At 42.1% G+C, this 26,340-nt stretch overlaps 1 protein-coding gene and 1 long non-coding RNA gene across 17 annotated transcripts in view; one reads left to right on the top strand and one right to left on the bottom strand.

Annotated features, from left to right (window-relative positions):
• Positions 1-26,340, top strand: part of mef2d (myocyte enhancer factor 2d) — a 134,277-nt gene that overhangs the window by 32,490 nt on the left and 75,447 nt on the right. For 8 of the 16 annotated variants that reach the window (XM_036135427.1, XM_021310694.2, XM_021310691.2 and 5 more), the window contains exons 1-2: positions 7,194-7,475; positions 18,855-19,241. In XM_036135427.1, coding sequence (XP_035991320.1) covers positions 19,188-19,241 — 54 coding nt within the window. In that variant the 5' untranslated portion in view covers positions 7,194-7,475; positions 18,855-19,187. Of the gene's footprint in view, positions 1-6,235; positions 6,360-7,193; positions 7,476-17,725; positions 17,749-18,854; positions 19,242-26,340 lie in introns of those variants that run through there. The other 8 variants (XM_021310692.2, XM_021310695.2, XM_012852679.3 and 5 more) reach the window with 4 other exon arrangements.
• LOC110366908 lies at positions 1,334-9,977 on the bottom strand. The gene is made up of 3 exons (XR_002427071.2): positions 8,213-9,977; positions 7,891-7,974; positions 1,334-1,468 (listed from the first exon to the last, which is right to left on the bottom strand). It is a non-coding gene; the product is annotated as an uncharacterized LOC110366908 (long non-coding RNA).

Genomic DNA, 26,340 nt, shown 5'->3' with positions numbered 1-26,340 from the left:
TTGGTTGATAGATTAGAATATGGTGAAGAAACAAGCACAGAGCTTTAATTAGCAGAACACAGCAAGCTTCTGTTTTCCTGAAACTCGCTTGGCAGGAAGACAGAAGGGCTTACAACTAAATTAACGCATCTGAAAAAGTAAGCTGTGTACAAGGAAACGTGTGTTCTGTTTGCAGAAATTTGTTTTTTTGTCTGAAGTCAGAGGCAATTTATTGATCTTACTGGTATCAGATATGAATGTACATGGATAAAATCAAAAGCTTGTGATAGATTAAAGAAGGGAGCCATAGAAGCCTTGTAACTTTTTAACGGTGCAAGGCTCCACGGCTGGAGCTTTTGTGGCGGCGGCTGATTGAAGGAGACAGTTGAAGGGAACGAGTTGCTGCGTCTGTTATGGCTCGTCTTGCTGCTCTTGACCTTTAGCCTTTAACTGTGACAGCTCCAGGGACTGGAAGATGCCAAACCTCTGCAGACTGGGAGGGTGAAGACTTGGTGAAACAGAGATAAGGACATTTCCTGGCGTTTCTGCCGTAAAAAAAACAAAACAAAACAAGTTTAATGTTGACCTTTCTAAAGACTTTATGACTTTGTTGAATGTTACAAGAGAGACTTGGCTCCATATTCATGTTTTCATGTGGTTGCAACAATTTCTGAAAGAAAACTAATTTTACCTGCGGAGCTAAAGATTATCTAAAATAAATAAGTAACCTACAACCAATTGACAATTTCATCAATCAATTATACAATAAAATAAAACTGCATTTCTCTTGTGTGGAGGAAAATAACTATAGTCTTTCTCCAGATTTCTTGAGATAAAACAGCATTTGGGAGGGGAGCCCACCTGTCACCTCTGGTGGTGTCCATTCAGCAGGGGGTTTCTGAACGTGACTCCTTCATTAGCTGTGTCTCTTTTCTTTTCTCCTACCATGACAACCAATTTTTACTGACCAATGGGTGGCTTTAGTCTTCACTAAAATTACTGCTTCAGGTTTTAGCATAGATGTGTGCCACAGCCTCAGGCCCGCCACTTTGTTATCTGGATGGAGACATGTTAGCTGCTAGCACCACTATTAATAATAATAATAATAATAATAATAATAATAATAATAATAATAATAATAATAATAATAATAATAATAATATATATTTTATTTGTGCACTTTACATTTCCAAAAAATCTCAAGGTGCTACACTTAATAAAAAACAGATAATAAAATAAGAAGAGGGACATTTAAATGTAATTAAAATACACAAATAAAAGTTTTAAGGCAATTACACACAAGAAAACTAAAGGCAAAACAAAGCATTTAAAGCAAACCATTAAAAACATTGTTATAAAAAGGAAGGTTTTATGGACTGTTTTAAAATGTGACAGGGTCTGAAGAACCCTCAGATGTGGAGGCAGGTTGTTCCACAGCCGTGGGGCGGCACAGGAAAAGGCCCGATCTCCCATGGTGCGGGATCGAGTCCTGGGAATGTGTAAAAGGTCAGTGTTAGAAGAACGGAGAGTGCATGAGGGACAGTAAAGGGTGATAAGGTCTTTTAAATAAGATGGTGCATTATCATGCAGGCACTGGCAGAGAAGCGAAGCCAGGGAAGAGAACGGAGAATGGGGGTAATATGATCATGTTTTCGCACTGTCATCAGGAGTCAGTACTGAACATACTACAAGGTTCAGAAGTAGGTGTTTCCAGTATCCACTCTTAGCTGGTTCTTGCTAGCAGCTCTACTGGCCATCCACCCTCTCCAAACACACGGTATCTGCTGCATCCCTACTCAGTCCAGGGTTTCCCTAGAAGATGTGGTATTCCTGGCAGGTAGTTGTCATTGAGGGTTGTGTGATGCAGCTTGAAGGAGGGGCGCAGCCCATGAACCGGGTACCATAGTGTGCGTCAAGCTTATAACAGGGTCATCAACCTTTTTTGAAACTGAGAGCTACTTCATCGGTACTGTGTCACATGAAGGGCTGCCAGACTCAGCACTTACCAATAAACATATTTGCAATGCTCTTTTGTTAGATAATGTAATTTTTAAATCTATATAAATACAAGTGTGATTCCAAAAGTAGAGCAACATACAATACTAAAATAATATTTTTAGATGCAGCTCACTGGAGGGTTGTGCTAGTTTTAGAACGGTCTTGAGGGCTACCTGGTGCCCGCCGGCTCATGTTGGGGACCCCTAAAGCTTTAGCTTAGCTGATATTTACCGGGGGGTTTTCTCCCAGACGGGAACTTTACTGACCGTTTTATGTTGCTCTCAAACATCGAGGCATTTAAAATAAACAAACGACGCTTAGCCTGTAGAATACGGTGGGGAAAACCCGGCAACCAGCTTGGTCATCTTGCTAACTCTTTAGCAGTTGATCATACAGCTCCTCCTCCATAATTAGCTATCTATTATTTTCCATGCATCATTAAAGATGATTATATAGAACTCTCCAAAAACATTGCATTTAAGGGAAAAAATAAGTTTACCCCCTGTTGTTCCAGAGAGGTCATGAAAACTATAAGCAGCTATTCTCAGATCACGTTTACAATATCTAGTCACTGGCCAAGGTATAGAGCACAACTGTTCAACTGCTTATCAGAAATAGGGAATTTTCAGAATTTAATGTTGATTTGGGATTTTAACACATAACCATCTCTGCTTTTACAGGCTGTGGTCTTAAAATGTGAAAATACCCAGTGAACAGCAGCTGTAGGGAGGCATATTGTTGATTAGTACAACCAAGGTGTGCAGAATTTTGTCTCTGATCTCACAACACATCAAACATTTGAGAAGATGAGCCACAGCAGTAGAAGCTAAAACTCTGTGTCACTCCTGTTTGCTAAGAACAGCAAAGTGAGGCAACAATTTGAATATTGGTCAGAGGAGTGTTGATCTCAGCAGCAAAACTCAATAGTGGATCATAAGTTGGTAAGTACCATGAAAGCATAATCCTGCCCCATATCAGTGGTAAAGCTTATTGGTAGTGATCTACTGTGTGGCGTATGTTTTCTTGGCACTCTTTGAGTCCATTTGGACCAACTGCCGACTGAGCATCATTTGAAAGCATATAGCCATGTAATATGCTGATAACAAAGACCAAAAACTGTTTGATCATTATGAGATAAGGTTATATACACTAAGCCTCCATCCTGATGATGTTTTATGGTCCATTTTGTGAATAAAAATAGCCCCAGCTTCGGGTGCAATGACCAGATATAAACAGATGTGGCGCCATCTAGCGACAGTATCACAGAACTATCATAATACCGGTTTGCTTAATTTATAAACCATGCCGTGATTGAAGACCAACTGTTATTAATAAAATAAAATGATCAACAGAAACTTTAGGAGCCTCATATGAGAACATTTACTCACATCAGTCAACTCTGCGTCACATCTGAGCATCGGTGGGTTTAGTGTCTGCTTCAGTGAACACCAACGTTCAGACTATATTTCCAGTGACATTCCAGGCTTTTATCTCTTGGTATCATATTTGTATGTGGTTTTTGTCTCTGGGTCTTGGACCATTCATCAGTTTCGCTGGGAGATGCTAATAGCCGTTAGCCGCTTTCTTGTTTTGACCTCTGCATGCACTCTACGTACTTCTGGTAAAATCGTAACTAATCACGAAAGGCTTCATTTACTAACAAATTGAGCAAAACAAAGGATAAAACACCAAAATAACAACTAATACTAAGTTAACTAACGTGGCTATGCACCTTTAAACAACACAGGAGACGAAAGTGTTGCGGTAATGCCCAACCCTTTATCCATCATCCTCCTCCAAGGAGGATGACAGATTAGAAATAACCTTCGCTGTCCCTCAGTGAGGAAATCCAGGTGTACCAGCAGCTTATCAGTATGTCAAAAAGCTCAGACTGTGCCAAACTGTTTTCCTGAACATGAAGAAGATCTGCAGTCAAAAGGCACCAGTTCTCATTCTAAAAGCGCACAATTTTGCATGGAGCTCAATGGGAGAATAGCATCATGGTTATGCTGCGACAAATCTGCAGTAGCTGCTTGATACGATCATGTCTATATGAACCAAAATGTCAGAGTAATGTTCTCAACAACTTGTTGAATCGAGTCCATGAACAGCTAGGTTCTGAAGGCAAAATGGGGTCCAATCCAAATGTAGAATAATTTTCCTGATAACCAACCTCAATACTTTTCTGTTCGAAAGTAAAAAGAGGTTTTGAAAATGGGCGTTGTAGAACGTTGATCAAAGGGGGAAAAGAAAGACATGAAATTGGGCTGTGGTTAAAAAAATATATGATTTTTTTATGTCTGCAAACCTTTCAGAAACAAAAGGATTGATTTAATTTAGAGAATAGTTTACAGATAATGATTTGCTATGGCTGACTCACAGCTGCATTATTGGACTATAATGAGAACATTCTGTGAGTTCAGTTCAAGACTGTTTGCTGTATCAGCTAAATCTCAAACCTGTGGCTGCAGCGAACAAAAGGACCCCGTCTTCTCTAATGGGCCCCGCGGACGTGATGAGGAATGGAGACTCAAAGCGTGACACAAACGGCAGGCTACAACCAACTGTGGTCTTCTCAAGTTTGCTCCTTCCGTACAACTGAGCTATTGTCGAGATGCTAACCTTTTAAAAAGCAGCCGCTGGCTTAGACTGTTCTATTATGTTTTCTTTATAGCTTTTGGTAGAGTCAAAGATTTAACCTTCTGTTGTTTAACTTAGAGGAACTGGCTTCCTTTCAAGTTTTTGCCTCAAATTAATGAGGAGAGTTAAACACTTCCACGTCTTCCTGTAGGAAATCAAAGAACTGCGATGCCTTAAAAATTGTGCGTATTTGCTAACAGTTTATTCTCTGAGAGCCCTTCTGTTTATCTCAATGCTGTTCTGTTAGATGCCAAATAAAAATGGACTGCCAAATAATTTTGCTTCGCTAAAAACACATAAAGAACATTTTAAGCAAATCAAAGAAATGCTCCTAATGCCACCGTTGGATAGCCAAGCACCCCCTTCATGTTGGATGTGTATTTCTTTTTCTCTTTTTAAACATTCATCTGTTAGCTTTGTTGTGCTGTGAGATTTGTCAGGAGGGTGACTAAAACGTGGAGAATTCCTCAATAATGTAGGTCACACACAAGAGAGCTGCTCTCTGCGGTGCCACGCCAGAGAAAAGCTTTGTCATTTTTTTTAATTTCCCCCATCCTCTGGAGGGAAACAGATTTGCATAATCAGGGTATTCACTGTCAGACTCTCAAAGCGTATCATGTTTATTCTCTAACCTGTTAGTCATTATGCACAAAGACAAAGTACCAAATAAGCTTGTCTTTAACAAGCTCTCTTGAGTTTGTCTTTGTCGTGGCTCATCACTTGGGTGGCACACCTTCGATGTCAAACTGCGCTCAAATATAATCTCATTGCCTTTTCCCGCAGCTGCTGTAGAGGATTTATAGCAACACGGATGGATGTTTATCACCGGGAGAGCTGGTGCCTATGTGCTCTTGTGTTCCCTTTCAACATAAATACACTTGCCTGTGGGCAAAGGAGCAGCTTCTGCTCACAGTTCTTTAAAAGAAGAGAGAGAGAAAAGATATTCTTTGCTTAGTGTTTGTGCCACCCCCACCTCTCCTCTGAGCCGGATCCCCAACATACGTAGCCAGCACCACACAGTCTTGGCCAATGCTTTTGTTTCTGTCAGGATGAGCGGAGGTAGCTCCATAGATCCCAGTTTTAGGCCGCGGGCCAAGACCGCGTGTTAAACACGGTGGGCCCCCGGCAGTCGTGCATGCTGATGACAAATGCGGATGGCAAGCAGGGGGGAAAACTTTGAGAACGGGCAGAGAGATAAGGCCATCTGAGCACTCGTTTTTTGATGTGGGAGCAAATTTGTCTTGAGAGCTCTGACATTGGGATTGTTGAGTTATGAAGAATTGTATATTTATTTTCCAGTTCATGGGCGGATTTCAAAAAGCTCTTTTTTTTCTCTATATTATATTTCTCTGTATAAGTTTCTGCTTCCAGATGGTATTTGTTTCTGGAATTTTCATCCCCTGCATAAGGCCTGGCAATTACGTGCCTGCATCCCTACGTTCATTCGCTGTGTCGAGTGGAAACTCTGAGGCACAACTGTTTAGCAGACTCCTGGCCTTCCATTTCCCACACCCTTCAGGCCCCCTTAGAGACTTCAAGGTCAGGAAAGGGCTCGGGCTGAGATTCATTGCTTGGGAAGTTCAGTCTCTTTCGCAAGTAGCTGCAGAGACCCAGTCTCTCCTTTTACAGCGCTGTCTCTGGTCATCTGCCCGCATCAAACCGGGTTTCGATCCGTCGGGGGGACTCTTGATTTCCGCAGCTTTGGACTTTTCATCACACGACAAATGCCTCCGGTGGATTTAGTAAGTGGAGTGGTTTCGAAATTCGGATGTTGAAAGTTCTGGCTGAGCGGCACAAGACCTTACCGCCGTGTTGAACTCTCCGACAGCTGGGCATGCGAGCTTGTGTGTGTGTAAATTTTAGGGGGTCGGGTTGAAGCGAAGGGGGGGTTGGGGTAGGGGGTAGGGGGGGGGGGGGCTGGCCTTTAAAGGTCCAGTGGAACAAAAGTTATGTAGGCAGCTGCCATCCTGCTGCCAGCAGCTCATGATCCAAATGGAAGATGTACGCTCACACATGTGCGTAAGGGATAGATTGGCGTGCAGACGAGGATCTGACACACTGAGCTGTGTGGCTGTGGTTGCTCCCGTCACTCTCAGGCCACACACATGCTCATGTATACAGAAAGTTCCTCTTCCTGTCCAGCCAACTTCCCAAAACCCAAAGAAATGGAAAAACGTTGTTTTTTTTTTTGGCTCGAGAAGCTAAATCTGGCTTATAAATACTTAATCGAGTTACCTTGTTATAGATCTGCTGATTCATGCCTTCTGAAATGAAAAGTCTTATCATTGTAATGTCTTAATTAGACCAGCTGTCATATGCATGACCAACAAATACACAACAATACGTAATTTGGCTTAATAATTGTTTAAAAGGGGCGTGCCAGCTGTTTCCCAGTTTGTCTTCATGGACACTGATGAATTGGTGGCAGTTGCTGAAGGCATATTAGGGCAGAGGGTGACCTGGGAGGGGTTTACGGGTGAGGCGGGGGAGATTAATGTACTGTGTGACTGTGATGGGTGGTGACCAAGAGGAGGGGGGGGGGGGGCAACAAGAAGCAGGGGCGGCATAGGAGGGGGCTTTGATGGTGGCTGAGGTGTCCGGTGAGAGGAGTAATTTGGGGCGTCCAGAGTGAGGCGTTTCACCAGCAGTTGTCACCTCAGCAGTTGGTCGAGTAGCACATGTGCTGCTCTGAGTTGGACCGTTATTTATTTATTTTTTATTTTTAGGACGCCGTCTCTCTGTGATTTTTGGTTTTGAGTATTTTTCTATTCAGGCCGTAAAAAAAAAAAAAAAAGAAAAGTTCTCTGTCCGGAACCGGGTGCCCTGTTTTCCTGTTTTGTCCGAGCTGATCTTTGACGGTAAGGCTGGCTCTCGGCATGTCGGTTTCAACTAATCTTCATCGCCTAGATCCATCTGAGCAAAACTGATCTTCAGGAGGAAAGTTCACAGGCTACGGTTTTTCTTGGCAGAGCTCACAAGCTTTATGCTCTTTTTCAGCTGTTCTTGGGAGCGACCCGTAGAAATATGTCAAGCTTTCTGTCTTTGCTTATCAGTCCCTGGGGCCGTGATTGGGGCCGTGGGCTTCTGGCGCCCTTGAGGACTTTACGAGGCAGATAGTGGGGAGTGTGGGGTGACTAGCTGCGTGGCCTGTTGAACGTCGCCAGTCGCCGAGCCGACAACGACCGCGGCCTCGGATCCAGCAGCAGATGGACTGCTCTTGTTGTGATTTATTGGCCAATGGTTTGAGTTGTCATGCAGCTCATAACGTCTCACCTGTTCCTTTTCTTTCTCGACCAATAACCTTGTGTTCCAGTCACGTCTTTGGCTCTGGTTGGACTCAGATTGTCCTCTGAAAGTCTGCTCAAATGAGACAGTTGGAATAAATAGATGGTGATGCTTTCTGTGGTTGCGTGCTAATGCCTCGTCTATTGATGAAAGCTGTTTACACTTCAACACTGTCAAAGAAATAGATCTATAGAACTCATTTGGTTGTTGTTTATCTATGCATGCCAGGGTAACAAACTATTCAACAGTACAGGGCTGTGAAAAAGTGTTTCAAATCATCTTATACATTTTAATATTGGACAAAGATCACCTGATTAGGTAGAAGAAGCAGTTCTCAGATGGTGATTCCATTTCTTAGGAGCAATCGGCTAACCTAACAGCCCGGCCCTATATGAAAAAGTAGTCACACTCCACACATAATAACAGGATGTACCATCCTTGGCGGCAACAATGGCAGTTAAAGCATTTGCAACAACTGCCAATGACTCTTTCACATCGCAGTGGAATAAATTTGGCCCAGTCTTCCTTCCAGAATAGTTTAAATTCAGCCTCATTAGAAGGTTGTTGAGCGTGAACGGCCCGGTATAAAGTCATGACAACGTCTCAATTTGGTTTTAGGCCACTTTGAAACCTTAATTTGGATTTTTCCCTTTAGACACTCAGTTGATGGTGTGTTTTTATTATTGTGGTGACACAGTCTAAGTAAGCGCGGGCATGTGCTCTTGGAGTAATTTTGGTCGGCTTGGCTCTGCTGGGAAGCTTCCATGCTGGTCCGTATTTTTTGTTGGTGGCTAATGGCTCTCATTGTGGTTCCAGGGATTCCCAAAGACTTAAAAATGCTGTGACTTCATATTTTTCAGTGATGTTATCAAAGGCGTTGGTTGTTTGTACCTGTGAAACCTTTTGGTTGGTTTTGCTGTTCGTTCACTATCTCGTTGTGCAGGTGTAGGAGAAGACTTGGAGGATGTTATCTTGTGCTCCCTTTTTCCTCTGATCTATTCTTGTCACCTTTTCTCCATTTTAATGTTTTTGCCTCATCTTTTTCTCTTCCTTTGTATCATCTATTCTTGAATTCCTTTGGATCGGACCATGGCGTCTTACTTTTGGAGGTCTTTTGGCCTACTTGATGTTGTCAGACAGGTTCTCTTTAAGTGACATCTTGATTCTAGGGGTTAGGTTAACACAGTCTCACTTCCAACCCGTCAAATATTGACGCTTGGGCAACACCCCCCGCCCCCACGCGTCAGATACTGATGTGACGGGGTACCGCTCTCGTCATATATTGACGCTGAGGGTGCATGACAGGTTGCCGACATTTCGTCACGTGACATTTACGTGACCTGCAGTGAAAATCTTACCCTACAAAGTTGCTGTTGGTAGCTTTAGTAGCTACTAAAGGGGGGTGGGTGCCCAGCGTTTGGCAAGCTAGGACTGGGACTGAGGTAATAATCCTGGTTTAGGAGGGGCTGTTGAAATTGAACTCAGCTTTAATAAAGGATTTAACATGACGGTATAACTTTTTCACATATTTTTTAACCAAAATCATCCTTTGAAAGCACCGTAATGTATTTATTCTGCTCATTTTTGTCTGAAAGATCTGAAATATTTCAGTTTGAGAAAGGAGCAAAAAATAGCCCTTTGTTCTATATTTATGTTTGAAAGATAAAATTTTAATTAATGCTGACATGATGTAAGAGACGTACGTTTTCTTTTCTCTCACGTATACTTGAGATGCCTTATTTCCTGCGGCTTTTTTAAACCGCTCTGTGCGAACAGACTTGTGGGTCTGCTAGCAGCTGCTAGACAGTTGTTTTGAAGCGCGCCTTGACAACAAAGCCACCCTGGACGGTTCCCCTGTGACCAGATTAAAGGATTCCTCTTTGCTAAAAGATCTCATGCCTTTAGACTAAAATAAAAATAAATAAATAAATGAATAAAACACGTGTCATGATTAAGATCATTATCTGTTTCCGTCTGAATGGAAAACACACAAAAAATGTCATAGTTGGTGAGCTTTAGTATGTCAGAAGGATTGGAGATTTGTGATGTATTCAGCAGAGTGGTCTGGAGCACCCCCCCCCCCCCCCCACACACACACACCCCATCATGCTAGCAGAGCCTGTATATCACAGTTAGTGAGAGATAAAGTTCAGGAGACTGGATAGATATCCAGGTACTGGTGTTGCGGCCAAAACTTCAGCCTTCCTCCTCCCACTCACCTGCAAGTCCATGAAAATAGACGCTGATAGTACTCCAGATAAAAAAGCTATTTTTAAAGCATCATTAGGTCGTCCTGATCTTGCCTGTCTGGCTTTTGTGTGAGCCGTCTGCCATCAGAGCATGTTCAGCCTGTAACGGCATACCTTTGCGTGGGTGTCCCTTCCTTTTTTTCTAAAGTGTCGCTATTGATGTCGTTGTACTTTTGTATCGGGGCATTTCTGGTGTTAGATGCTCAGTGTGGTGGTAAATGTTTGTGTTGGTGCAACATGATCTGTTCAGATGAAAGATGGAAGTTAAAATGTAATTAAATAAAATTTACTGCATTCACAGACAAACAAATGTAGCCATTTCTGCTGCTTATAAGTTGTTGGCAAGTTTAATGAAATTAATTCACACATCCGTCATCATTCCGGACCTCTGACCTTATCTAGAAATCACGCCTTAGCCTTTGGACGTTCCTGGTCTATCAGAACTCGAGGCCAGGTCCAAGCACTAAACTCTCGCCTAAATACTTGTTTAATAATTAGCCCCAGTTTGAGTAGCTCTGCAGGGTTCTGTAGGCACTGAGAATTAAAAACTAACCAACCAATGAATTCCTCTAATCCAATGAACTACAGGTACGATTCAAACACACAAGGTACCTCAGACATGTTTGTTAGAATTTTACATAAGAAATAAATAAATAACCATCCTCAGCTTTAAATCAGGTCATGTTCAACAATAAATCTCTACGCCTTACCTCTGAGTACTCTAAATTAGAGCATGTGTGCGTTTGTTGCTGTCTGTCCCCCCCCCCCCTCCATTGTTTCCAATCAGCTCACATATTTCACGGGGAGGTGTGGATTTGAGCGTGTTGTTTGTTTTTTGTGTTCACCTTTACCTGCGCCGACTATGCGGTTTGACCTGTCGGGTTACATCACGGCCAAAGAAGTGACGTCTCGCAGTCGACAGCCACGGGGAACTGAAGGGAAAGTACGATCCGGTGCGTGAGCCGAACCTCTCCTCTGCTCATTTTTTTTCATCCCCTGGACAAAAGACACCTTTGTGTGAACCCGTATGCGTGAATGTATAATAGGTATTAGCAGGTGTTTCTGTTGCATTCTTGCCAGAGGCTATGAACACAGACGGCAGATTGGTGACAGTAAGGCACCCTGTGTGCGTTGTGTGGGGCTCTGGTTCTTTAGCGTTTTCCTCTGTATATTGGTGTCTGTGGACGTGCTGGGGCAGACCGAGGTATTGATACTGGGCCCAGCAGTGCGGGTGTAATTCACCAGCCGAGAGGCACAGATCTCCTTACCGCCCCTCCCGTCCCGTCTCATCCCTTCCCCCCAAGCCACTATCACCACCACCTCTGAAGTGCTGCCCTTGCAGTGCATCGGCCCACCTCTCCAAAGTCCTACCCATGATTGGTTAGAGGGAAGAGAGGGAAAGCGAGATCGTATTCCACTGCCAGGCTTGGCAGCATAGACGTACGAGCACAATCCCAATCCTCAGCCAGGCCTCAGATGTCAGGCCAGCAGCTTCCCTTCCTCCCTGGTTTTTCCACAGCGCCTTGCCTTCGCTCCACCTGCTGGAGCTCCCGCCACTGACTCGACCATAGGGTTTTGTTGTTATTTCAAACATGCCTACTTGGTGACCTAAAGCCGGAGCGCAGTGTGAACTGTGTCCAACGACCGTCCGGGAACATGAGGCAACGGGCTGTAAATATCACACAGCTGGTGCTGGCAGAACACCCTCAAGGTTGGGCCACAAACTGAGCCTGAGTGGGTCAAACCGGGGTTTTCAGCATGCCTGCTACATATACGCCCCTACACTTCAAGCTCGGTCAGCAACAAATCCATTTACAGTTCTCCTTTCTTCCTCTTTTGAATACACAATGACCAGCCATGCTTTTTTGCAGCTTCCGAAACACTAGCAGCATGTCAGTCATTACTCTCATGGTGTTTTTCCAGCTTTACCCTTAAATCAAACCAACAGCATACGATAACGGAGCTGTTTGGACCTTCTGATGGCATTGTTTGTCTTCCCGTGTTTTCTCCGTCACGTCAGAGCTATTAGATTGAACACCAAGTGGTGAATTATTATTGGTAAAACCTCGGTCTGAGCTAGAGATCAGTCATTTTCACTCTCTGCTGCAGAGGTCATGACCTCAGCCGCTTCATCCAGACAATCTGCCCTCGTCTTGAAATATGAAGCCCTGAACTCTTGTTGCAGATTGCTTCTGTAATATTTTTCCAGCATGGCCTGCGATTTGATATGAACATTTTATTTCTTACTGGTAGCTTGCATGATTTTTTTCATATATAAGTGAAGTCATGCACAGTTATTGATTAATTCATTAGACCCTTTTTCTCAGCTTGGTTTTAAATGCAATGAAAAGAGTTCCAAAGACACTTTAGATTGACCTTGTTACTAGGAAACAGTTTGCCTTTAAAGAAAATGCAGTAACTCAAGTTTTACAAGTTAATTGAAAATGATCTTGAAAATAAATTAAACTATTCCAAATAGGAGTTGATTGGGAATATTTATTTCCTTTGTGGCTTAAGGGGAGAGTCCAAAAGATTCCCAAAATCTACGTCAACATGAATAAACAGCTCCCAGTGATGCAAAAAGCACCTTTTTGACGGAAGGCGTCTTCACCTGAATACAGATGAATGCTGGCTGTGTCTCATTTTGTAGTCTGTGTAATATTTCTACATAAGAGGCTTTAAGGCACTCAAATTATAGCCTTTTTCAGTGAATGAGAGTTAAATGCTTAAATGTTAAAAGTTAAAGATTTGTCGCAGTGGCAGGCGGTTGTGCAGCATCGGGTTCCCTGTTGGATGTGCTAATGCTAGCTTGCGCAGTCTGACCGCCGTTTCCATGTGTTCAGCTCTGCTCCAGGCGAGCCTGGTCATCATCACAGCCTTCATCGTTTCCACTCTGCTTTTCCTCGATCATCCGAAACACCTTCATCCACTAGAATGTGCAGGAAACGTTGTACTCCAAGACAACGGGATTTGTTTGAGGCAATGTTTGCTTTTACTTTAGGTAACACATAGCTAACGTTGAATCATCTTCCCTCAGTAACAACATCCACACTAAAGAGTGTTGTTGTCAGCCTGACCTGGTGATTGCGTATTTGGGTTTCCAGTGGACCTGCGGTCGCTCGAGGTTTTCCAAGCTAAAAACCAGCTTCAGTCAATGAGTCTCTGATTTTTATTAATTCATTTTCCTTAATTGAAACAAGGTTTGTGCAAATATTTCTGTACATGTGATAACACTCACACAAAGAAAATATTACTGAAAAAGTTCAGGCCTAAATTTTGAAGTAGCTGGTAAAAGTCTAATTGCTATTTATCTTTTTTTAAGATATTGTGTTGGCTTAAATACATTGTAAAACATTTAGACTGATTGATTGATTGATTGATTGATTGATTGATTGCTTGATTGATTGATTGATTGATTGATTGATTGACTGACCGCTTTTTAAAACCTTGTTTCTCAGCACAGTTGGCAGAAGCAGACAGGAACACAGAAGGAACACTTTTAGATTGGTAATAATCTGGGTTTCCGTTAAGCAGTAAAGAACCAAATGTATCTGTGTGGTTGTGAACAGAGTTTCGGTCCCATCTCGTTTGACCCATTAAGGTGGAACCAGTTGTGGTTTACTGGGGCTCATGTTGGTTATCACTGCTGAGCTTAAAGAAAAAGGGCTAATTCCTTCTCACTGGTTGTCTTTTGTGGCAGCGCTGCCTTCACCAGCACCTTCCTTCCCCTCAAACACCAGCCCTCTGATATCTCTGTGCTCCAGGCTGCTCCAGTAACACTTAACACAGTCTGGGCAGCCATGGATGGACATCCAGGAAGCTTTGTTTACTCCTAAACACACACACGACACTGACAGATAACAGGATCACATTTACCCACATTACGGAGCAACCAGAGTTTAACCAGAGTTAGTAAGTAAATAAAAAAACATTAATACTCTTTTTAAATGCAAAGATAAGCTCCCAATAACTTTGGCACATGCAAACTATCTTGGTGAAATGTTATTATAATTCAGCAATGCAATCTTATTAGCATTAATTATAAAAAAAATGTTGTTGGTTCCTTGATAGAGTTATAATTAGAAAAAGAAAAGTGAAGAGATTACAACATTATCCCAAACAATTAGATTTTTACTCAACTCAAATAAAAGTGCATTAAAGACCAGGCTGTTTGCTGACGCCTTCGTGGCCAGGAGAAGGTGGGTATTTACATTATTGTGCATTTATTAAATACCAGCCATCAGTTGGACTCAAAGGTGGAAAATTGTAGGATTTTGGTCATTCGCTGATAGATCGGTTTATCACTGCAGAAGAAGATTTCACATGATGGCGTGCCATTTATAGATAAACTTGGATAGAGTACTTGAGAAATATCTTAATTGTGAATTGAGATGTTATCATAAAAAAATCTAAATAATACTTTCTTTTTAAAAAAAAAATCCTATTTAAAAATGTTTCCTAAGGATCAAAGCCGTTCAGAAATGCAAATGTGCAAACAGTTTTTGGAAGAGCTGCTTTGAGCTATACCTCCGCTGGTGAAATGTATTTATTACATCTTAGGAAAATAAAGTAATTAGGCATGAGGAATTTCCATGGGCAGACCAAATAAAAAATTTATTTTTGGCTTAAAATGTCACTGTTCTCCAGTTATCCCTCATTACTTCCTCCAGTGTCGTGCCGTTTCTTGCCCTTCAGTGCTTCCGTGCAGAGCTTCATCGACAGCTCATTACATCACATCTTGCCCTTCTGTGCAGGCCAACAGAACGCTGCACTGACGCAGAGCCCGTCTAGCCCAAACACCCTGTTCTCCCAGGGTTGCTGCATTCACTGCTTTTTTTTTTTTTGTCTGTCATGACTCAATCACAGCTCTGTGCTCCTTCCCTGCAGCTCCTGACACATTCAGCCCACAGCAGAAGCATCGGAGGCGATGTATCGGTAATATCGAGGGCAGCTTCAGCCTGGGGGACTGCAGGGCAGGTTGTCAGAGGGAGGGGTCACTAGTTCACACACTGTGACTGGTTGGCAAAAATCTGGCTGACGTGCCCTTTGGCAAATCACTTAACCCCTGATCAGCCCATCGCCACAACAGATCTTCTTTATCAGTTGTAGACGACTGTGGCTGAAGTGAGACGCTTTCACGTGTAGATCTGGATGATTTGAAGCACGCTGCTCCAGAAATCCTTTGTCATTCTCATGTATAAATATTCAAATTCCATTATTGCCCTCGAATGTGTGACATAAGATATAACTGATGACCTACAAGCTCTTCAAAAGCTGTAAAAACCTTTGGATCTCTAGAACAGTAGTAGTTTTGTCTGATCTCATTTCAGGAGCTCAGGTGAGACCCTTTGTTTTGATTTTATATCCGCTTTGAAAAGAAAAAAACGTATGAATGGTCCCTGAGAAACAAAATGTCTACAGTGGTTCTTAAAGGTTTTATAACAAATGGCAAACATCAAGAGTCGTTCAAAATCCTACTGCAGGAGATTGACTTTAATTTGGGAGGAAGGATGGAAGCAAATAAAGGAGGAAGGAAGGAAGGAAGGAAGGAAAGATTGGTAGGGCTGGGCAATATGGCTTATTTTACATATATATATATATATATATATATATATATATATATATATATATATATATATATATATATATTTTTTTTTTTTTTTTTTTTTTTTTTTTTTTTTTTTTTACCATATCTGATTAATACATTTTTTCCTCCTTTTTGTTTCACAAATTGAAGAAATTATTTTAAAAACTTGCTGTGAAACATGCTTGCAACCCAAGATGGCGTCCTTACCATTCTAAACAACGAAGATATAACAAAATGTTTGCTGCTGCTGGTTGTATTATACAATGACCTAAGAACCGACAAACTTGAAAAAAAAGCGTAAATGAGCAAATTAAGGTGACCTGTATCAAAGTAGAAAAAGTTTCCACTTTATAATATTTTGCCAATTTTCCTAAACATATATTCAGCATTGCTGTTGTTCGCTTCATGAAAACTTAATGAGTGCATTGGCAAAATATAACCCTGATTTTCCAAACATTAAACCTTAAAAAATTGTAAATTAGAATTATTCTAACAGGAAGGTTTCCCTAAAGCCAGAATTCGCAGAGAAAAAGGCGGACGTGTTTTACCAACCAACACCCTAAACACCAAAGCGGCTGCTGTACCTTTAACACATGGTGACAGATGCTGTCAGACAGTTTAGTCGCACTTCTGGCCGTTTGTACGTCAATAACATTTTCACACATACAGCATCCATTCCTGAATGCATAGAATGCATAGACAAACATTGCTATCACTTTTTAATGCTAACAGGAGTTATGCAACTTGAATATGCTTCAGTTGTGTTTGAGGTCGTTGCCGCAGCAGATTTTCAGTTTCAGAGGTAAATGGAAGAAGGCGAATAGCCCCGGGCGCTTCTCAGTTCTCTGCCGTGTCCTTTAGGTTGAGTTTTTCAGATATTCCTCACTTCACTTCCCTTTTCAGATGCAGTCGAAGAACAGTTTGCTTGAACTGCTCATTCTTGTAGCTGCTTAGGCCTGTTAACTTTACAGAAGAGCTATTCTGCTTCATTTTTCCTTGTAAATAGTTGGCACCAAAATATCTTCTGAGAACCAAAGCCAAGTACATCCAGTGCTATTTGTACCACAGTTTGAGAACCAAAGCATTAGCGCATTTAGGTGTTCCCCAGGGCTCTAATCTAGGTCCGTGGTATGCTCCTAATTATCAGCATTTATCTTTTCACTTTCCAGAGCCTTTCTGCTGCTCCTGCAGCGAGGCAGCAGACACACTCCAGGCCCTCGGCTTCCCATGCGAGAGCAAAGCCTCTGCCTGACATCAGACATGGGAAGCGAAAAGCAGCAGCAGCGTGAAGGGTAAAAGGTCGAAACTTGACCACCCCAGGCAGATAAAGCAGCCTTTTCATGTGCGATCGGCCCACCGCCTGAAGACAAATCCCTCAGTTCGCTGCCTTTGAACTTCACGGCAAACGGAGCAAGTCCCTCACCCGCGCGGCCGCTAACAAGCGCTGCGAGAGACTGTGAACTCACCTTGTTATTATTTTGTCGGCATTTTTTTCCCTCTCTTTAATTTGAAGCTGAATGAAACGAGCGACCTGCATGTTGGAGATGCGTGTTGTTTTCTGGAGGGACACTAATGAGGTGATCCAGATAGAATTCATTAACCTCAGCTGAACTCTCCTGTTCAGTCTGAGCCAGTCAAAAGCCACGGGATGAACAAAAGCATCGGCGGTGAAATATTTATCTCCTGCAGCTCACTGTAGACGTTCCTTGTGAGATTCAGGCTCAGGCAGCTCCAGCTCTCCTTCGAAGTTTTTTTTTTCTCCCTATAAAGCAATTATGACACTCATAACACCTTCTTCCTGCCCCCCCCCCCTCCACTCTTTAAAATCGGTGCATAATTCATAAACACCTTATCTAAGCCAAGCCAATCGCCTTCTCTCTAAATGAGCACGCAGCGCAGCGCCCACAGCTGCACAAAAGGAGCGTCAGTCTCCTGACAGACAGTTTGGAGTTCTTTGTTTCAGGAGAAAGGATGTAAACAGAGGGCGTTCTTCTGCTGCAGCTCCCCCAGGTAGAGGCAGTGCAAACAACAGCGAGGAGCTGCTGTTGTGTCTGTGCTCGGTGCTTTCCAGAGGCTTCAGCTGTGCCGTGCTGCCGCTGGGCTACGCGTGTGTGTGTGTGTGTGTGTGTGTGTGTGTGTGTGTATACAAACAGTCTGTATGCATATATAGATCGCTATATTTAAATCTGCTCTACAAATAGTAGCAACAGGGCCTAAAACAGTCCCTGCCTCTGTTTCCGTTCGTCGCTCTCCGCCGTCTCGTTCATTCAGGAGCGCGTCTGATTTCTCCCAAACACTTCTGGCTCCTTCGCCGTCTTTTGCTTTTGAAAATTAGACTTTATAATGCGCTCTGTTTTCCATAATGCATTTCAGAACACCTTTATGTGATGGTTACGTAGCTGCTTGCGTGGATTGGGCAAACATTCTTCTTTGCTGGTGTTCCTGTGGAATCAGGTCAGAGTATTTTTAGTTAATAAGGCATTTTGTTGTTTCATTGGTCGGCGTATTTATGAAAAGTCAGAGACTTGGTAGGAAATCTGCCCGCTCATCTGCCTTTGCAGACTTAGCGATTCGCTGTCCTGAGATCCTTCGACCTGAAACTTCCATGCGTGTAGCGTCCGGATGCAGAACATGTGAAAGACAGTTTCCTGTGGAGACATCATCCTCCAACGAGACGGTGTTTTGGAAACAGGGAAGGCGCAGCATCCACAGACTCTTTTGTTTTGGCTCTGATCGGGGAATCACATTTGGCGTGTCAGGCGACCCAGGCTGGGCAGCCGGCAGCCGTGGGCGACCAGCAGATCAGTGATGTGGCGGTGATGCCTCTAATGAAGCTGACACAGCACAGCCTCCCTCCTCGCAGACCCCCGGGGGCCTCGTGCTCCGCATGAGGCACCGCAGCACAGCCACCTCCATCTACCCTCCCGATTCAACCAAATCCTCCTCTGATCTGATGCTGCCTCAGATTGTTGTTGCGTCATTTATTAAATGTGGCGTCGAGGCAAAGTGAAAGCTTGTAGTAGCCGAATTGGGTCACAGTGTGCAAACACAGCCCCTTTCTGCCCTTTTGAGTCTCCCTCTCTCCGTCTGATGAATGCATTTATGTTGTTTTCCAGGAGCTGCCCAGCTGAGGTGAAGGGGAGGGCAGAAGATCCCAGGGGAGTGTTCATGACCTGCACGCGGAAACGGGACCATGATCTGAGGACGGTGCTGGACACACAGAACCCCATTTTCCTCTCCTCCTTGTCCCTCTTTTTTTTTGTTTTTCTTTTCTTTTCAGTCTGAGCTAAAAGCCTGCCTGCTCAGGTGCTTTAGACGCAGTCAGGGTGCAGAAAGAGGTCAAACTGAAAGCAAGTAAACATCTGAAGAGGAGGAAATCTATCCACAGCCACCTGTGACCTCGCACTTTTCCGCATCCTCCCTGCTCCTCCCGCCACAACAGCAGAATCATGGGGAGGAAAAAGATCCAGATCCAGAGGATCACCGATGAACGCAACAGACAGGTCAGTGCTGGTTAAAGTCAGCCAGTGGCATCAGAAAATGTAACAAAGTCTAACCCACGATTGCTTCTTAACATCACAGACGGAAGCTGACAGGCAGGGATGTGATGCAGTTAGTGGTTTTTTTTTTTCAGTCCCGTAATCCGGCTCTCCTCCTGTATCTGTGCCGGGCCTTTAGAGAAACCATTAACACCAAATTGATCCTTATGGGTGTTTATGCACAGGGGGGAAAAAAATCAAGCTGTGCAAGAGAAAGGCATCTGTCAGATGGATGTGTTCAGCTAAATACGCTCGACTGATGTTTACTGGTAGTATATCTTTATTTAAAAATGTATACATTTTAAAATAAATATATACAAAAAATATATGCTTTTTTATATTTGTTCTGATCTATTGAACTATTCTCCAGGACTTATGGTGCCTTGTGAAATTATCCACACCCTTTAAACATCACAAATATATGTGAAAAAGCATGAGGCGCGCTTCATTTACCGTATTTTTCGGACTATAAGGTGTACTTAAAATCCTTAAACTTTCTCAAACATATGTGGTGCACCTTGTAATCCGGCGCGTTTATAGATGATCATCGTTGTGCTTACTGACTGATTTTATGTGGTAAAATGTGCTATAAAATCTGTTAAAGTGTGTAAGTACGACTTTGGTTAGCAATGAAGTCGCTCCGCTCAGTGGATATTCGGATCATTACGGTACACTGTGTCACTGCCTGATAGGACCCCTGAGCTGTCTACCAGACTGCCTGACTGTAATGTCTAAACTAGAAGTGCATTCATGTAAGGCTAGCAGTCTGGGGAAGGAGAGCATTAGTCAGCAAAACAGTAACATATTAACATTGGAGGAGCTACAGAGATCTTCGGCTCAGGTGGGAGAATATTGACAGGTTATTTGTGCTCTCTGCAAATTTGGCCTTTAGATTGGCAATATTAATTTATTTTAGTTGTTAGTTCAGTTTTAGGTTTGCTACAAGTAGGGCTGGACAATTAATCACATTTGCAATATAATCACAATTAAAAAAAACACAATTTCCAAATCTCAGAGGTCTGCATATTTTTGTAACAATTAATGGATAAGATACTTATTTTAGGTGTCTGTAATATGTTTAAAGTGGGTTTCTCCAGATGGAAGGGAAGAGAGTTACAGCATTGAGATAATCTGATTTTATTATTTGTTTTAGAGTTTATATAATCCTACTTTTTACCAGAAACTTTCAGGAATCTCACCACAGCATTAAGTAGCGGTCAAACCGTTTAATACATAGACTTGTTTGTTGGTTGCACTTTATGTTCAACAAGGACTGATGCCCAAATCAATTAAAAGCTGTCCTCTTGGATAATAATATTCTGAAAAAAATGTATTTCTTGTTTTAAATAGTCCCTGTTTACAAACATATTTTTCTACATGCCATTTTTGATGTTTGATGTTTGTGGTTAATTTGGAAAGTCAAATTAAATCGCAATTATGGTTTAACTATATCGCAATTTAGATTTTCGGCAAAATCATACCGCTCTAGCTACAAGGCATGTAGGAAACACAGCAAACATTCTGAACGTGGAGGAAAAGGAAAACTAACACCTTTGTACCCACAGTAAAATGTATGGTGGAGGCAGCGTCATGCTGCGGGGTCATTTTTCTTCATCAGGGACAAGAAAGAGGGTCGCTTCTGATTAGAAAGGATACAGCCATCCCTAAAAAGATAATACAAATGTAAAGGCAGTTTTGAAACTGTCTGTTTTTATTTAGCATTTATTTCAAAAGTCCTCATAGAAAGTATTCATACCCTTCATTGGAAAAATCTGATTACTGAGCGGCTTTTTTGCATCTGTCCTGTTATTTTGATGATTTATCTTTGATGCCTCATTCCAATCCCCCTAATCTTAAACTCCCCCCCACAGATTTACTGTCAGATTTAAGTTGAAACTCCAGCTGGGCCTCCACTAAACATTAATATTACGTTTTTTATTATTACTTTATTCATGCATATCAAGAGTGGAAAAAAAGGTGAAATTACATTATATATATTTTTAAGACTGCATAGGAAGCCCAGCCAATGCATGACATACAAAGACTGCATGTCCAGAAAGTAGTAGAGCTGCTGTTGCACAGTTTATGGCGAGAATTACTATGGATGCTGTAATCTACAGGCTGCTGACTGGAAATTGGTTGGTGTTCCTATTGATTGGCTTCATGCAGGAACCAGCGGATCACTTTCAGATGACTGACACAGAGCAGATCACATTACCTCCCATGAACCTCGGCTTTTTAGACTGTAACCTCACAGCCATTCAAATGGTCTCTCATTGAGCTGTGACACCAGTACGTTGAAATTACATGGTTTTGCACGGCGGCTCATATAACCCTGCGCAGATGTTTTGCAGGACTCCTAAAATACACCTCTTCGATACAGTTGCATGGAAGACCTCTTTACCCCTGCTTGCACCCACCAGAATCAAGAAAACAAAATCATGAAAATGCATAAATTTGCCCCAGTGCCTCGTTACATCAGTGGTATTGTCAGAGAAGATGAAAGGGTAAATGATCCATCTAAAATGAGTCAACTGGTAAATGGGCTTCGCTCCATTGAGCAGATTGAGTAATGGATTTGACGTGCCCACCTTCAAAACCAGAGAGAGAGAGAGAGGAGAATGAATTAAAAAAATGGAGAGAAGAGAGCGAAAGAGAGGGTTTTTAAAGAACAACATTTAGATGTAAAGTCAGCATAAGGTTGGAAAAAATCCACCCAAGTTGGTAGTATTGCAAAGAAAGATATATAAGAGCTTCTGGAGGGGCTTATTTATCATCTGCACAAAATTTCCCATGAAGGATGGAGGAACTAGGAGAGGTGCTGGTGCTTTGTTTCTGATTTAGTCTAGTTTAGTTCAGTTGTCTGGCTAATAAAGTTTGCAATTGTTTCACACAGCAAACGGCCTGTCAGTGATTTCATGTCCTTTCTGGTAATAAATGATCAGGCCAATAAAAATGAGCCTGAACTGAGCCAAAAACACGCTCACTTCACAGCTTTTTTCCCTGTTTATCTGAGGTTTTTCACCCGCAGTGACCCAAACAGCAGAGCAGGCTTTTGTTTCTGTCGTCGACATTTAGCTCGTGAAGTGAAACAGAGTGCAAAATCTGCTAAAGGAAAGGTTTTTTTTTTTTTTATTCCCTGTCTCCGCGTTGCTTCATCTAATGAACAGTGCAGCTTCTGAAAGGAAATCAAATGATTTTTTTTTTTTTTTGGAGAACATGCAGCCCGTCACCCTCCTACATGTTGATTCGGAGATGCTGCCATAAGCTCCAGAAAATAAACAGCATTCAGAGTGTGGGCCCCAGCTGGAAACATGACAGCTTCTCAAATACCACGTTTCTTATAATGACAAAGACAGAAGAGAGGACCGAGAACAGAACTGATAACGTTCAAATCCCCTGATGGATATATATCTTTTTTTAGATTTATGGATATATTTCCTGATCAGAAAATTTTATTATTTTTCCTGTGAAACATTTTAACAAGACAATCTCTGAGAAGGAATAAAAATAATAAAATCTTGAATCAGCAATGCTGCATATCCATAAAGCTGATAATAGATGCTCAGATGTACGTTAAATCTCTGTGGAATGAGAAATTCTATGTGGAAAAAAAGGAAAAGATGATCGTTTTGATAAATTGGATAGATCTATTTTACATAACAAATTAGAATGTGCCTTCAATCCAGATAAATGGGATTGATTTGCTCTGGCAACAACCTAATAACGTGTGGATGTATACACAAACACGGCGAGATCATTTCAGTAACAACCAAAGCAATCTTCCAAGAACAGAACCAATTAGCATGAGGGTTGCAAAACAGGCAGACCTTATGGTAATCATGTGTGGGTAATTTAAGGATAAGAGATGCTTATTTATTATAATATGACAACTATCATAGGCAGTAGATCCAAAGGTTACTGAATATTCAGTGTTTAAGTTGCTTGGATAAGTTGCAGACTGGTACGTGTACTTGTTCTCAGTCACAATCGGATAACTTTATGTTTATGTTAGCATCTAAACCAGAGCTATTCAAACATTCTGCCACAAGGGCCAAAATCAACAAGTCTCAAAGACCAGGGTCGGTCTTTATTTGTCTTTATTTGTCAGTCTTTATTTGAACATGTTGAATATATCAGTTTAGTGGACATTTGGGGGCACCCATGGCTGCTTTTCCTCATTACCAGGAAATTAAAACGAAGGCGTCAAGAACGATTATTAAATGATGAACATTTTGCGTTGTTCCTAACATTTTCCGATTTAAAATGTCATTATTTAAAAAAATATCTCCAGTTGGATGTGTCAGGGGGCCAAAATATGAGTAAATATGTGAAAGAAGGTGCTCTGGTCTGAATGAGACCAACACTTAAAGTGGCCTGCATACAAAAAAACTAACTGCATAATACTATGCCTATGTCTACATGGAGCACGGTGGTGGCAGCATCAAGGTGTGGGGTGGGGTTATTTGCTCCCTCCCAGATGCAGGAAAAATAATCTAACATGCAGGGAAGTTAGATGAGCTTAAAACATGGCAGTCATGGAAGGAGACATGGGTGGAGGTTCACTTCCCAGAGGACAAGAACCCTAAATTACAAAAGAATAGCTCAGTTAATACAATATCCATGTGTTAGTAAGGTGCAGGGAAAGGTCCGGCATAAATACAGCTATAAGTTTGTGGCAAGAATTGAGAGACAATGTTCACAGACGCTCTCTTTCCAGTCAGACTTCATTTTAGTTGTTTTGCAAAGAGGAATGGGCAAAAAATGTCCGTCTCTTGATGTGTGAAGCTGTCAGAGACAAACCCCTAAAGACTTGCAGCTGAAAATGCAATAATGGTGGAATTACAGAGTATAGATTCAGGAAAAATTAACACATTTCAAATTTTGGGTTTAAATAATTTACTTGAATATAGTTTTTCATTCCCTTCCCAGTTATGTATATTTTGTGGGGGTTTTCCCTAAATTAAATTGAAGTTGTTTGTTTCAATTTAATAAAATGTGCAAAGCATAAAATTGCTTTTGCAAGATACTGTGCATTCAGGCCATGATTTAAAGACAATTTGAAATCGTAATCTAAAATAGAAAAAAAGTGATTTACTAGGACTGATCGGGTTACTGGAAAAATTTTAAAATCTTAGCATTTCACCAACCCTTTACCTCCTGATAGTTGAATTCATTTGAAAAACGAAAGTGGCTGTGGTCACACCTATCACCTTATTTAAACTGTTCGGACCAGATCAGCTGAGCTTTGAGCAAGCGCGCAAAAAAAGGGGTTTTCGGCTGCAGGAAAGAGCGAGAGGAGGTTGCGGTTGTCAGCGGTGGTTTCCTCATCCATCTGCCACAGTACCACAAACCTCGCCAAGACACACAAGCTCCCAACATGCGCACACACTCCAATCAAACCTCTCGCTCCCCTTCTCTCCTTTCTTTCCTCACTATTGATGTCTTATTCTTCAGTTGCTAATGGTTACCTTGCTGCTCTGCTCTTAATGTCAATTACCTCCAGCTTGTTTGGGCTTTGCGGCGAACATCAGGACTCGAGATCAGGCCCAAAGTCGCTGCCCGTCTTCAGACTGTATTCTATAAGAAGGAGAAAACACAGAAGCGGGGACTTTTGCAGGGATTCTATGACTAATTTTGTTTGTTTTCCATGCTGGTGGGTGACCTTATAATTTGTTAGGGGAGCAGTTGTTGTTTGCAGCGGCTTGTCTCTTCATCGCCAACCATTCTTGTCATCCTGCAGAGCCGTAATTTCCTTCGTTTCCAGTATCGCCACATAATTTATCTGCTCTTTCTGTGTGTGTGTGTGTGTGTGTGTGTGTGTGTGTGTGTGTGTGTGTGTGTGTGTGTGTGTGAGAGAGAGAGAGAGAGAGAGAGGAAGAAGAACGAAGGGGGGCATATGTAGATGGGTAGAAAGATAAAGATGACACAGTGGGGGGGCGAGGGAGGTAAGATGATGGTAGCAATGTGTGATGAGGTGGGAAATGAGTGGGGCAGGGAGGAGGAGGGAGTCGGTTGCCCGTGGATACGACCCCGATATAATTTGATTTGTGGCAGCAGGAAGCAATGAGTGAGCTTACACGAAAGGGGGGGCGGGGGGGGGGTTGCAGAAGAGGATGTGGAAAATACTGACAGAGGAGAGGAAGGGAAACGAGGGCGAGGAAATAAGAGGAGCAAAAAAGACGAGTGACGGGCGGCTCAAACATGTCAGGTGCTGAAGCAGAAAGGAGCAGGAGACAGGAGGGATGGAGCGATCACAGGCGGAGGAAGATGGAGAGATTAAAGGTCTCACATGGCTTCCTCTTTTGTTTGCAGCCTCAGTGTCTTAATCGTATCTCAGTCACACTTTTCTTTTCTTCTCTTTCTTTCCGTATTCAATTATTTCAATTACAGTTTGGGTTCAGAACTATTCTTCTAGCAGAGCGACGTGCAGCCCCAGTCAGCGCTGGCAAACTGATCTCACCATTAGTGCATGCATTTGTTGCCAGTGTTCTAACTGATTGCAATAGAAAAGAGGACCTCACCGGCCTTGGCGTCTATCAGCGGAGCTCACTAATGGCAAACATCATAATTATTTCACTCAGTGTTTCAGCTGTTTACAAAAACACGCATCGAGACGTCATGCATTACTGCTCCTTAAGTATTATTGTTTGTGACCAGACTCTTAAAGTTCTGTTGCTAATGCCTGACTGGGATGAAGTGAGTGTTGCACATGAGAGAGAGAGGAAAAAGATACAAACGAAATTAAAGGCAAGACAAGATTTATTTATTTTTTATTCTGTTGAAGACTGCTAAAGAAAAATGGCAACATTTTCTTATAGGGCCCACAGAAACATTAATTTATAATAATAATCTCTTGATATTGTTACCTAACCCCTAACCAAAAGATGTAAAACGTAATGAGATCTTTAAATCAAAATGTTACCTAATACTGAAGATACATTTTTGTAATGATGAGACCCAAAATAAAGGGTTCAATTGTTCATTAGTAATTCATTATCTATCTAATTATTTACATTTATAACTCAGAATTCACAATTCAGGAAACCATAAACTAACAATT

This window comes from Fundulus heteroclitus, chromosome 3, assembly GCF_011125445.2.
Source record: "Fundulus heteroclitus isolate FHET01 chromosome 3, MU-UCD_Fhet_4.1, whole genome shotgun sequence".
Classification (NCBI taxonomy): domain Eukaryota; kingdom Metazoa; phylum Chordata; class Actinopteri; order Cyprinodontiformes; family Fundulidae; genus Fundulus; species Fundulus heteroclitus.
Note: the sequence above shows the minus strand (reverse complement) of the source record. Positions and strands in the feature narration are given on the sequence as shown.